Here is a 14,318-nt window from a genome sequence, read left to right as displayed (position 1 = left end):
GCTTGTAGCTCCGCAGCGTAATAGACTAAGATATGACACTATCGTCCATCAACAAATATGCACATGCACGCAGCGGTATATACCGTACATGCTCTTCATCTAATAACATTTTATTTTCGTAATCAGAGCTCGGAGGACACCCCTGTGATAGAATTAACTGCTGCTGAGTCTTCCCAGAGTGTTGAAAATCACATTTTGTAGTCAGTGATGAAGAGTTCCGAAAGACAGATGTGTTCACAGTGCACGTGATGACATATCACATATGATTCTATAAAAAGCAGTCATTTTTAAAGAGAAGTGAACTCCACGTGGCGTATATGCAGAGGACGTCTCAGTCCATTCAGATGGATGGCGCATGATGAACATGATATCACAGCCGGGAGTAATAAGCATAGTGACCCACACTACGTGGGGTTTGGTGTGTGTGCGTGTGCGTGTGCATGTGTGTGTGTGTGTGGAGGTGACAGGCCTTACCAGCAGTAGTCCAGAAGATGCGGGGGCAGCACAGGGATGAAGATATGCTGCCAGTACATTGGAAAGAGCAAAGCGGCTGCACCGTGCACACATGCAGTTAACTGGAGAGAAAAGGAGAAACTCACGTTAATTGAAGAGGGCAACGTTACACAAGAACAGTAAATATTATGATAGTGCACAGCTTTATGATTCACCAAACAAGGAAAACCAAAACAATAATTGAACAGATCTGCCATTGCAAAGGCAGCACCACTGTTTTAATTGTGATGTCAGAGAGATAATCATTACATTCATTATTGTCATTGTTGGAATCGCTCCACATGATCTCTGAATGCATGTCGATATATTGTGCATGTTGCTACAGGTGAGTGTATGTCAGACTTTTGTGCTGAACGTGTAACCTCAAGCTATTATTAGAGGAAAGAAGAGACGATCAACCGGCTGACAGCAGCCCGTCTCTAACCTTTGTAGCAGAGCCACACAGTGACAAATGATGGGAACAAGATGTAAAGGAAAGGATCACAAACGCTGAAGAAAAAAAGACAATTGATTTACACTAACAATACAGTCTTCTTATGTCCGTATATAGTCCATTGTTGTTACAATGCACATTTGCCACTTTGAACTAAAAACTTCGCTAAATGTAGAATATCATGAGAAAAAAAATTGTATTTTAGTCGTAATGTCAATAGTGAATTTTAACATTTCCACACAAATGTAAACACTCAAGGACTGTGACAGACTTCTTCTCTTAAATTCTAACTTTTATCTGATAATATTATTACATAGTTTAGGACTCTGTGACTTCATGTTGAAAGGATTATTTTTCTTTTTCAGGGAGGCCATAATACTGATTCTTTGTCAGGCAATGATCAGGCAAGTGGTTCACAATTAACTGCTTTTCAACTAAATGCCACAACAACACACATCTGCCATTAGTCATAAAAATCTAAATAAGAAACAAAGATCCTAACATAACAAAAAGAAACCTCTTTTTTTAAGCAAATAATGAGCTGCAATCAAATGAAGATGACATTGCTTTTCAAAGGAGCTCAGCTCACCGCACAGTCAAACCAACACCACACAAAAAAAATTGAATTCATTGTCTGCCATTGTCTTAGAGCCAGGACCCCCGACCCCCCATCCCCTTGCCTCCTCTTGACACTGCGTCTCTTAAAAACCAAGCTAAAAGTAATGACCTGCAACACACACACACACGCGGGCACGGCAGGGGAACGAGGCGTTAGCTCATCCCCCAGATTAAAATAACATGATTAAATATGGAAAGAGAACAGAGGTCTGAGGGGCTCCTGCGGGACTTCATTAGGGCAAATTGCCAAAGAATGAAACATGAGTTAGCCAAGAGAGACTGCGGGCTAGGCCAATACCACCGGGACCCCGGAGCAGCAGCCGCTGTTACACTGCTACAGCTTCACAGTCAATGTGTGAAGCGGACACACGCTGTCACACGCACGCACACGCACGCACAGCCAACTATCAGGAGACCCTCTGCTCACTGACACACAAAGTGTCACAATTGACCGGCCAAGAGCCAAAACCACCACTGCCAGAAAAAACAGCCACCCCCCTAGCACCTCCTCCTCCACCACCTCTTGCAGTGGAACCTCACATCAAGCTGGACATCTGAGGGGCGCTGCGTGCGTGCGGGCGTGCGGGCGGGCCTGCGTGTGTTTGTCTGGAAATGTGCCGCCCTCCTTGCATGTTTGTTTTAACTGCATTCATTTTTTTCCTATTGACTGGGGGAAAAAAAACACTTTATTTGTTGTCTCGGTGCAATCTCTCACCCAGCCAGTCCCACAATAGTTAAGACTTAATCAACATTTAATTGGTGTCTTGCTCTGTGTATCTGAATATGCATATTTCCTCTATGCGCCGTCTTCAGACGCAACACAACGATGCCACGCGCCTGTCAAAATGAATTCCCTCACAAACAGTTTGGCTTCTTTTGTTAATTCTCAGCATAAATCAATCCTATGAATATTTATGTGGGAAAGTGAAACACTTGGTGGAGGAGTTGCTATCAAAATCATCAGATTATTTTTTTTCCCCAGCAAAGTGATGATAAAGGGCCATTAATTTGTGATAAAGAGAGGTCAGCAGTCTGACTGCGGGCTTACACACGCACACACAAAGTGAAGATCCAACAGGCGAGTATATTCCTCCTCAGGGAGTGCGAGACAAGCCCCGGCCATTCACTGGTACCAGGAGGTAATGGCACAGAACACCTCGCTAACCAACTCCAATTATCTCCCCCAAGCCTCAAGGTGAGCCCCCCCAACTGCCGTGATTTACTTGCAGGTTGAAAGGGAAAAGAGGAGTCTCTCACTCCTCTTCTCTTAACACCCTCTGGATGTTTGGGGGGCCTTACTGGAGAATGGAGGAGGTTACTGCCGATGAGATACTCATATTTACTTCATTTGCTATCTCCAAATAGATAGAGATTTTGTCCAAGTTAAGTTAGCTCAAAAGCAACCTCAGGGAAATAAATTAAATTACTAAAAGATGTACTTGTTTGGGCTTAATTGCTTGAGGCACACAACAGTCAATAAACTTGAAAAAATAAAAATAGAACACTTTTCTTCTTCCGTCAAGGAGTTTTTTTTTTTTTTTTTTATTTTAATCGGCGGGGTGGGGTCAAAGGATTGGGACGGGGGTTCACGTGACAGTAGGCCATAAGAGGCTATGGCTGATAAAATATTTGCCAGGCTGATAAATAATAGATGAGTGGAGCCAAATGGCTTACACGCTCCACAAAAGACCTGGGTGCTTAATATTCCATTCAATGGAGAATCACAGATACAGTCCCCAAGAACAAATACAGGATTAGGTGCTGGGTCCAGTCCTCAGGGACCGGGGCTCAGCCCGGTAATGAGGGGCTGCCTGCCTCTCACACTGTGCGCGCGCGCGGGTGTGTGTACGTGTGTGTTGCCCCATCCGCTGTGAGAAGCTAAGCGATTATACAGCGACAGCCTGCTTCAAAAAGCAGTCAAGGTCTTTGGTTGCACCCTGAGAGCTTTTTAGTGCACTTGTAGCCGAAACATAAAGAAGACTGGTACTTGCAGACTCATTCACAATTGGACCACGGAAAGAAAAAGATGGAGACAGACGAGCAGTGAATAGTAGAGGAAAGTGCAACAAAAAAAGATGGGGGAAAAATAAAAACTTTAGAACTGTATTGCAGCTGGGCAAAACGTTATAATCAAAAGACTCCACACGAAAGGCACGGCTCAGCTCTATGTTTTTACAAAAAAGTCTTTACCGAAGGCTAATACCATAGTGAAACAAAAACTAAAGACTTTATGGAGCAAGCATGTGTATTTTTCCTTTAATGGTGAAATAAGATGGGATGTACAGAGGAATTAAAAGAATATTTGTGACAAAGTAAAATATTTAAAACCAATTTCACCGACCACAATAACAGATTTTTTTTTCATAAATCATTTCATAAAATGTATACGGAATTTTCTGAAAAGTTTTGGTATAAAACAGCCCACGCAGTTTATTTTCCAGATTTTATATTTTTATAGAAGAGGAGTTAGGGGTTGTCATGCATTTACTAAGCCGGAATTTCAACATTATTCGATTTCTGGATTTCAGGCCAAATGCTGAGAGACTGAGCTACTCACTGCATCCAAAAATTCAGATTATTTCTTAATTTGACGATAATACGCATATTTAAAGTCTCCCATGTACTCATAATCACTCGGTGTATGATGACGCTAACGTTAACGTGCTTCTGAATGAGACAAGGATTCAGATGTAAGACATTTGTTCAAATAATGTTTAGTTTGGTAATATTGAGACAAATATCTGTGGCCAAAGTTAAAAGTGTTGGTGTTAAACAGGCAAGTTGAATAAACTGACTAACAAGAAAGCGTTTGGTCAGAATAATGCAAGAGTGCAATGACAAATACCTCCTTCCGTTTAAAGTATGACACTGTCATCACGCTCTCATTTTTAGACAAACTCACTTTTGTTATTTTTCCAGCTATTTTTCTGTCCTTGCCCGCCTCCTTTGACGGTTACTTTTTTTTTTGCAATATTTGCCTTTCTTTCTGTGCTGCTCAGCACCAACTAAGTTTCCAATTAGCCAGTCTGCCTTTACGTCTGTCGACATACACGGATGTCAGGCCCATCGCGACACAAGTGTGCCTCACAACAAGGATGTGGCACAGGAAGAGAGAGCGAGGCCAGACGCGTTGCTGTGGGCAACAGCTAACGCCAGGCCACCTACACGTGACTGAGAATCTGTCACCAAGGCATAAGGTGCGTGTTATAAGTACTTGCACATCTAAACAGATGCACACATGCAAAGAAAAGAAGACAAACACCCACTACATGTAAATAGGCACATTTGTGACTGGAGCGGCTGAACATGCAAGGCAACTCGTGGCACATGGCTTGAGAAATCTATTGAGGGAAAACACACACGGGGAGCAGGAGTAAGAGAGGTGTAGCCAGAGAGAACACGAGACAGATGGGTAAAAAATGATATGTCAGAGAGGACCAAGACAGCGTAAGTCGGTAGACGCAGTCAAGTCAGGCAACGAGAGGAGAGGAACAACAGAGGAAAAGGCAGGAAACAGAGAGACAGCTGGCACTCTAGGGCATGCTGGATGGATAGCGCCTTGTTAGCATAGGCCTGACAGGCTGATGAGAGGGCTGCTGTCAGACCATGCTGGGGCTGGGCTCTGCGAGTTTGGGCGAGAGGCAGGGCAGAGAATGGGCTCGCGAGCTGGGGGGGCCTCAGCAGATGAAAGACGAGGAAGGTGGCGGGGCAGCGGTGGGGGGCAGGCGAGGGGGGTCCTCCCAGCTGACTAGTTAGAGGAAGGGCTGATGCAGCCCCATTATACGGCACTATGACAAGGCCGCACGCTCCGCTGGCTCCCGCCCCTTGCGCCAATGCCGACCAGCTTTTACAAAGAGCGGTAGTGTTCACCTCTGGTCACAGAACAGCAAAAAGTCAACTGATGCATTGTTGTACAATAATGATTTATTCCTTTGCTGTTGGCCGCTCGCAAGCCGCACTGGTCATGTACGGACGGGCTGACACGCGGGCTTCACCGGAGGCCTTAACACAGGCATCACCCGGGGCAGCAAGAATAAATGCAGTCCATTTGTTTAAGCGTGTGTGTGTCCAGCTTCTACCCTCGGTTTCGCAATGCAGTGCTGGCCCAATTGGATTGGAATTCACTATAAAGACAAACCTTTGAGCCACTGTATGGTCACTGCACCTACAGTACAGAAAGTGAAAATGAAAGAAAACATAACTGATCAATCCTTAGCCACGAAAAAGATTCCAGTCTTCCGTGAAGATAAGTAACAAGATGTTGGTGCGTGCCTGTGGGAATTCTTTCATTCAACCAAAACATGTGGGAGGAGCAGAGGTCACTGATACAGGACCAAAGAAAGTCAGAATTGCTCGCCATCTCTGTTGGAGTTCATCTTAAAAGTTGTTTGATGGGTTGAAGTCAGGGTTTGTGTTCAAGTGTTTGCTAACTAAACTCATCCAAAGTTGAAAGAATACAATTTTACAAAAAGTCTCAATAAGATGACAAATTAAGATTCAGGAAAAATAAAGGCACTAGTCCAACACATGACTGATTAATTCATTGAAATGTGCCTTTATACTCGTATGCATAATTGCATGTTGTGAAAACCAACTGGATACATTTAATGGATCCATACACTATCTGGAAAAGCCTACTAGAACATCTTAACTTTATTTGGGGTTAATCAGAGGCACTTGAAAGGTCCACTCTAATGGTCAAGACAACTGTCACTTATCGGGATGTTTTTTTGTTATACAATAACGAGTGAAAATAGTGAGGTCAGAAACATTTGAGTAAGTTTTAGTCAAATTGCTCGAATGCTTTGTTGCATTTTAACGTGCTAATTTCGCATTAACTCACTAGTTTATTAACGGCGACAATCATTTTACAGCGCACACTGGAACAGCTGAAAAAAAAAATTTTCATCCCAGTTCGCGGGAGAGCGAACATTTTTTACATCAATAAAGTTTTACAATTAAATCGTTTTCAATGATGTGACCATAGTGAATGTCAAGTAATCAAACATGATATGAAAGGAAGAGAATCGAAGAAGTGAGATGTTTCCAGCGGGATCAAATTAAAGTGGCAAGATACAGATGGTGGTCTCCTTAGAGAACATGTACTGATTGCGCAAAAGAAAAACTAAATAAAATCACTTCCGTTCTGCATTGAACTTAAGATGTGCTCAACGACCACCTGAATAACTCGTATGGATTCAATGTATCAAACAGCAATAAACCACACAACGCTACACAATGTGGGCTTCTCAACACAGTGCGCCATTACTAATAGTAACTGTTCCATCCAAAGAAACAAAGAACACGCACGTTTGTGTTTCATTTACATTTTTATGAACAAAGTTGGGCAAAAAAAAAATATTTATATGCTTGCACTTGGCAGTACTGCATTTCACTCAGCGAATTATTCACCACAATTTAAAACGCTAGTTAGGCAAAATTGCACTTGATGTATGAAAAAAGTTTTGTTAATAAAAAAAGTTTTTTTTAATAACATAGTAGTGAATGCAAAGTGCCGTGAATTTCAGCAGGTATGCTCTTTTCCAGGCAAACGGACAGGATACATGCTCTGGTAGGCAGTAATTAATCTCATGGATGACCCTAACCATCAAGTGACTCTGTATTCCTGAGATCATTTTTAGGAACTGTAGAAAATATGAGCAAGATCCCTTTTTCCTAGGTAAAGTTGCAAGGTGATACAAAAGAGTTACAAAACAAACAAATATTATGGGACTTTCATTTATATGTTAATGCATTTAAAAAAGTGTCCAGAACACTACTACTTCTTTAATCGCTATTAAAAAATTAAATGGTCGCCCAGGTCTCATACGGTATAGATGGATAGATATAAATATGATGAGTTGGGGGAAAAAAACAACAGCTAACCCATCCCTAATGAGCAACACAGTTCATACTTTGAGTTTGAAGTGATGTGCATTGGTGCTGCTATTAAGCAGAAAATATTTTTTTAACGCCAGGTAGCCTTTGTGTGAGTGTGTGCGTGCCTCTCAGCGTTGACAACAACAATCCCTCCACTATGAGTAGAAAATGAGCTTTGAAAATATTACTGTCCATCTAGTGACTGCCAACAGTCACTTTATCAAACATCATGACAAACTGACATCAATTATATATTTTTCACCTATTCAAGTATTTGATCACCAGACAACGGGCTGGATAATGAGCCGGGTTCTTTACAGTTAAGTATGCATTATTGTGGCAAGCTTTTCCTCTTGAACTTGGAGGTCAGTCCTCCCAACAGTGAGAAAAAAAATAATGCATCACAGGAGCAGCAATAATGCAAGGGCCTGCAAGTAATCCCAGCGGGGATGTGAAAATACCTTTGTACTACAGTGCCTGACATATACCGCTACCAAACCAAAACAGCCCTCCCAGAGGAAGATAGATGGATCGACAGATGAGGGGATGATGGATTGCAGAGGATAAAAGGCTGAGTGAGTAAAAGGTCTGGCGAACAATCTCTTAAAATATCGCGCTGATGTATTTTATTAAGAAAAATAAGACGAACATTTGTCTCGGGGCTGCAGAAAATTCAACAACACGTTTAAGCAACCTGCATCCACCTAATCTTTCCACTTGAGAGTATTGTGGTGTGAGAAGAGGTGCTGCTGTTCTTTAGAGGCTGATGGGAGACAGGTGAAAGTCGAGGAGGGCTGGCTGACTGTTACAGTTTTGCCTACGCGGCTCCGACGTGAGACCTTGGGTGCTGCCAGCAACCATCAACAGTGCGGGGCCCTTCGGCTGTTCAGTGTTGGTACCCGAGCGGGATCGGCTACATTAGAGATACAGATAGGACTGGGATGACATCACTTCCCTCTTCCATCTCATCTGTCATAAACATTTTGCTCTGCCTCAGCAAACACAAAGATAAGGCTTGTAGGGTGGAATGGGGAACAGAGGAAGGAAGAAAAGGGGGGGTTGGATTTTGAAAGCTTCCCTCCCTCATAGAGACAGACACAAGTAGCTTTCAATTATGTGAGTTAAGACATCCAATAAGTGATAATTCAAGGCTTTTGGTCCAATATTTTGGAGTTACAAAATAGTCGAGCATAATCCAGCTTTGGAGTGACTATCAGAGCTTGCTACTTGCCGAACTGTTTGACTGCAGGGTGGTGTTCAACTCTGCACAAGCAGCGTTGCATGTCAGAGAAACAGTCTCTTCCTACTTTTTAGGGTTTTCATATCCTACTGGAATATTGATGAGGCGCTTCATATCCAATCAAACAGACATTCTGGCTAAATTAGAATGTGAAATCCATATGAAGAAGACATTGAGTCTTGGAGTCGGTAAATGAATGAATACAGTGTTACCTTGAGTTATGAGTTTAAACCGTTTATGTATTTACTCGTAGAGAGTCACCCATATTTTCCCCATTGAAATTAATTGAAAGGTCATTAATTCATTCATTCCACTACACCCCCACAAAGTTTTTATTTGATTAAAAAAGCTATCACCGTATTGTATAAAAATATAATAAATAGGCGACGAGTCGATACGTAACTCGATACTTTTGGTGCGATACGATTCAAGAATAGGTGGAATGATTCATGGTTTGATTCAGTGGGATGACTACACCATATATTATGGTATAGATCTAGCTTTTGTCTTGTGTATTAGTAGATAACATTTAAAAGTATTACAAAGACCAAAGAAGTCAAGTGAATTAACGGCAAATACGCAACAAATCATTCAGCAACATCAAACTGATTTACTATATACTTTTATGCCTGGTGTATATCTCTAATATTAGAGGAATCAACATGTAAAATAGGCTGGATGGTACATTTCAAAATGTACCGATTCAATTTGGCTTGGATAAATCTAATCCGATTTTCCGATTCAAATCTGCTTTCGTTACACCCGAAAAAGCAAAATAAAGGACAACGAAAGCAATAAATTGATTTTTACTGTTTTTACTGTTGGATGAGTGCCTTTAAGGGGCGTCGGCTAGTGAGTGACATCAGAAGGTCAGATTGAGTGAATTATGGCTACCTTGGCACTTGACAAGTTTTCTAATGTAGAGTTTGTGTGTTAGACTGTATGTTTTGCTCAAACTTGTTCAGCGACTATGGCTCGGGGGCATTACAGTAATTAACTGTTCTCTTATTTTAATTTCATTGCACGGGAGGAGTATTTGACGCAGATTATTAACTCCAATTTCGCTTCAACACAATGCTTTAAAAATGGACCAAGCAAGGGGAAAAAAAATAATCGCATTGGACCAAACGCAAGGAATTTGACCTCAACATTTAACTCATCATCCATAGCATTTATGACAAACTGGGGCATCTGGCAGATTTCCAGAAATGGGGTGCAGTGGGAAGTTGGTTGCTCAAATGCATTTACACCATGACTAGAGTGCGATTCACCGGAGGGGAGTCATCTCTTACTTGCCCAAACAAATCAGGAGTCAGGAGAATAAAAACCGACGCCTACCGGTTAACAACTCCCATTCTCTACTGATGTCGTAGTTCAGTAACGCAGTCGATATGGATCTGACCTTGAACCAGAGAGTCATAATTTCAAAACCCAAATGAATTATGATGTGGAAAAAGCTAAAACTGAGAAGAGAGGTTCGTCCAAAAGCAATGCTTAGGTGACTTTTAGCAAGGCCAACTGTTCATGGCGCAGCTGAACAAGCCGGTCACACTAGTGTCTCTCCTGCCAAACAATATTCCTAATTGGGATTCTCCATCCATACATTCCATACAGTTAATTCTGTTTGGGGAATCCTGGGACCGATTAAAACTGGAATAGTCACTCACAGGACAAATGCAGAGAGAAACAGACAACCATTCACAGTCACCTTCACAGGTAACAAACCTAATGTTTTAGAGAAAGCTCGTGGACCAAGTACAGGAAAGCAAGACATGATCCTCAACCCAAACTGAATTTTCTCTTTACTACTGTGCACCCTGGGGAAGAATTAAATGTCATCTAAAATTAAGTCAAGCCGCATGATGTGATGTTAAGAGACCAACTGATTGTGCCGCGTGATGAGTAACTGACACTATGTGGTACATTGTTTTTCAAAGCTTCCTTCCTGTGGCTGATCCCCGCCAATGGACTCACAGTGCTCAGCTTGCTTGAGGTAATGATGATGCGCCGCTCGTGAAGCATACTGCCGTAGAGTTGCAGCATGTTGTTGACATCCACAGCCACAAAGTATTCTGTCAGGTTTCTCTGGAAAGAGGCAGAAAGGGAGGGGATATATGCAGGCACAAAACAAACTGTCCTTGTAAGACATGTTACAGAAAAGTGTCAAGGCTTCACACGGTTAGAGCGTGTACGCTCATTGCACAGACATACTGTACCTGGCGTACAATTTTGCACCAACTACTTTGTTGTAAAAGCTAACAGCAAAGATTTGTATGCAGAGCTGCCTGACTGAATTTGACTTAAAACACAAAAATCAACAGGGAAAAGGGCGAGTTAAATCTAAAGTATCTAATACCCAAGGAAGTCACTGAACTTCAACATGGAAATGTATGAGCACCGGGAGACAAAACTGAAACAAGAGGATGATGCAATAATTTCAAAAGATGACAAGTGTATCTGGTTAAATACGATTAGAGGCAGAGATGTTTCCAGAAGAGAGGGCTCACTTTATCTCTCTCTCCGTCTGGTTTTTCCACAAATACTTACACTCTCTGGGATAGTTGGCAGTCCATTGATATCCGGGGCGATGAAGTAGGAGTGCTGCGGAAAACACAAACATGCAGGAGAAAGAAGAGAGAAGGTCACAAGTGAAGCACACCACTTACATAGAAGAATATGAGGGAAGGGGGGGCGTGAAGACTTTGTTCTATGATTTATGGCTCATCTTCAGCTCTGTCTATATGAATTGCTGAGCTGGTGTCTGAACTGTGGCGCTGCTTTTATCGGGCTCGCAGAACAGAGAAAGCTCAATGGAAACTCATCTCCCCATAGACACAGACTGGGGTGATGTCTCTGGTGGAAAACTGAGTCTTTATTTGAGCATTAGAAAGGCTTGTGGAGCAGCAACACTTGTGTGTGCCAGTGCGCGCACGCACACAAACACAGGTTGTTTCGAGGATCACAGAGCTGCCTGTCTCACTTTGGGAGAGCAGGGCACTTTCAGTGTTCCGATCAAAGAGGCCGGAGAGGGGTTCTGTCTGGAGACAGGTAGGCAAAACACCAAGTGGAAGCGCGCTCTCCCTCACTCAACCATCTGTTGCTGGCTTGTCCCCTAAACCCATGACAGAGTGGCTCGTGGGACCTTCGCGCTTGTATTTTAAAATAGTGAAACATTTCTCATTTGCCTCCAGAATGTTCATTTGACTGCTGCATGCATGAATTTGCTACCATAAAAACAAAATAGATTTATCACAATACAAAGACAATTAAGAAAATTCTCTGATCGAAGAGAAGAATTCATAGGATGAAACGCAGAGAACCAGAAACCCGATGGAAAGGGGGTGAAATTGGCATGATGTTAGTTTGGAGTGATCTGATTGATTCTAGAAAAATCCATCACCAAATTTGAAGGGATTTAAGACAATGCTGTGGGAATGTCACACCTCAACCAAATAATTTTCATCTGGGGACTGTACGGTGCTTACATACAGCACATGCACTGTATAAAATATTTTATTGCTCATTACCTTCAGTAGAATTGATACCAATGTGGTAATAAATAATCAATTGAGACTGCAACAGGTTATGCAAATCTGCGTAATTACGCAAGAAAATGCTAGGGTAAAAAGTGCAAAACATTCCTCTCATAGTTTCCATATTACGGAGAAAAACTGAGAAAACATCATCATGTTGTTGTTCGAATGACTATTTTTCCCAGGGGGAAGGTCATTGTTGTCGAATGAGGCAATCATGCAACACAACAGTTAAAATGTAGCGAAAATCCAAAACTCATTCTGATTATTTAATTTCTCTTCCGCAATGACAGATATCACTATATTATTAAAAACTGGAATATATATCTATGAGTAATGACTAAATGACATTTTGTTTAATTCTAGTTTAAAAAAGAAAGCAGATAAATATAGCTTGCACCAATACCAGTCAAATTTGTTAAGTCAATTTGTCAATTCCGAGGTGAACATGAAGCGTCGTCGTGGTCACAGAGGTCACTTGCAGGTTGTGCATATTGTGACAGTCTTGGATGAAACTTGAGATATCTGAAAGCTGAGATACATGACAGCCTAGATTTCAAATTCATATTGCAACAAAATTACCTCTCATCATCTCTCCTCTACTTGACAAGTGTTATTTCCTCTTGATAATAAAGGAAATCAACTGAGCCAAACCAAGCAATAACCTCTGCCAGAAAAAAAGAGACACCTACACTAACTGTACTACAAACAAGATTTATAGAGAATAAACGTTTTATTATGCATCCCTGCGTTCTGCCGGTGTGTTCTGTGTGCTAGATTATGATTTCCCATTGGTCTACAAATCCATGGCATTATGGAAATAACAAACCAGGCTGCGTAATTCAATCCAGGCTTTCAAACGGCTGCTTGCTCGCTTGTCTGCTTTCTTCTTCTTTCGAAGTTATGTTTATACAAAAACACCGAAAGTGGGTTAACTGGAAAGGCATCAAGGAGATTTTTTTAGCACAATTGCCTTTGCTTTAAACATAAAATATAAGTTAAAAAAAAAAAACTCTTGATATTCATGGTGAGAGTATGGCAATGTGGAAAGGCATTAATCATTTATAAAGTTTGATTGTTTTCCAGAGAAGAAGCAGCACACACCAAAGCCCAGGATAGTTTGTTTTTGTTATGTTTAAAAAGATAGTGCAGCTTATTTGGCCAGATTGGAAAGCTGTAGCTCCCATGTGGTTAGTACAGCAGCGGTTTCACATTTCACAGCAGCCTCCTTTCCACCTCCTCCCTTTCTGCCATTCACTCACCGGTTCCTTGCTTCGCTGATCTCTCAGTACTTGCCCAGTGGCAATATACAACTGCTCATTCTTGCACAATGAGAGAGGGAGAGAAAAGAGCAAAACAGGGTTCACACATGAAAGGGGACAAGGGTTCCTATTCTTGGCTGGCATGATTAAAAAAAAAAAAAAAAAGAAACACACTTTTAGGGAATAACTCGCGTCGTCAATTAATTATCAAACAAGTGGCTTCTCGTGAAAAAAGATGAAGCTATCACCTCTGGTCCTGCGGCGTCTTTCTCAATGACACCCTGAGATTTCTGACAAAGAAAGACTAAATCATAAAGAATCTTAACTGAACTTGTTAAACTGTATTTTGATATATTGACTGTAACATTATGTAGTAAAGTTATCTTTATAATTAGATGCGTATCCTTTTGGGGACCGGGACTTATTTAATTGGCTGAAAAAAGGAGGCGTGTCCCTAAGAATAAAGCCAAAAAACAATGAAAGTGTTTGAAAAGAGTGGGGGATAAGCAAACCAAACACGGAGATAATAGTGCCTAAAATGCTCACTAAAGATCATCAGACGGCAGGTTAATGCCACCTGTTTAAGAAAGCGTGTTTTATGTATGAGGTGGAAACACAACAGGGGGGAGTTTGCGTCAAAAGTGGACACAAACATTCTTTGACTTTGAGGGGCTCGTTAAGCCATTCCACTTTTTGATAAGCAGGAGACATGACGAGTTGTGAAAGGACCGGTCCATTTTGAAACAGCTCAGGCTTATCTCGCCAAAACCTGTTAGCGGTACTTGTTTCCAAACAGAGTGTCAGTCCAGGGCCTTCCGTGTCTTTTTGCTGCAATAGAG

The 14,318-nt window shown here is 41.7% G+C and overlaps 1 protein-coding gene across 3 annotated transcripts in view; it reads right to left on the bottom strand.

Annotated features, from left to right (window-relative positions):
* Positions 1–14,318, bottom strand: part of dennd1b (DENN/MADD domain containing 1B) — a 112,009-nt gene that overhangs the window by 45,886 nt on the left and 51,805 nt on the right. For 2 of the 3 annotated variants that reach the window (XM_088313661.1, XM_088313663.1), the window contains exons 8-11: positions 13,480–13,539; positions 11,232–11,285; positions 10,659–10,769; positions 475–575 (exon numbers count right to left, since the gene is read on the bottom strand). In XM_088313661.1, the coding sequence (XP_088169787.1) occupies positions 475–575; positions 10,659–10,769; positions 11,232–11,285; positions 13,480–13,539 (326 nt within the window). The remainder of the gene's footprint in view (positions 1–474; positions 576–10,658; positions 10,770–11,231; positions 11,286–13,479; positions 13,540–14,318) is intronic. The other variant, XM_088313664.1, reaches the window with a different exon arrangement.

This window comes from Idiotropiscis lumnitzeri, chromosome 13, assembly GCF_059441095.1.
Source record: "Idiotropiscis lumnitzeri isolate Australia: NSW breed Sydney's pygmy pipehorse chromosome 13, RoL_Ilum_1.0, whole genome shotgun sequence".
In the NCBI taxonomy this organism is placed as follows: Eukaryota; Metazoa; Chordata; class Actinopteri; order Syngnathiformes; family Syngnathidae; genus Idiotropiscis; species Idiotropiscis lumnitzeri.
The sequence above is the reverse complement of the archived record's forward strand: the minus strand, read 5'-3'. Positions and strand labels throughout refer to the sequence as shown.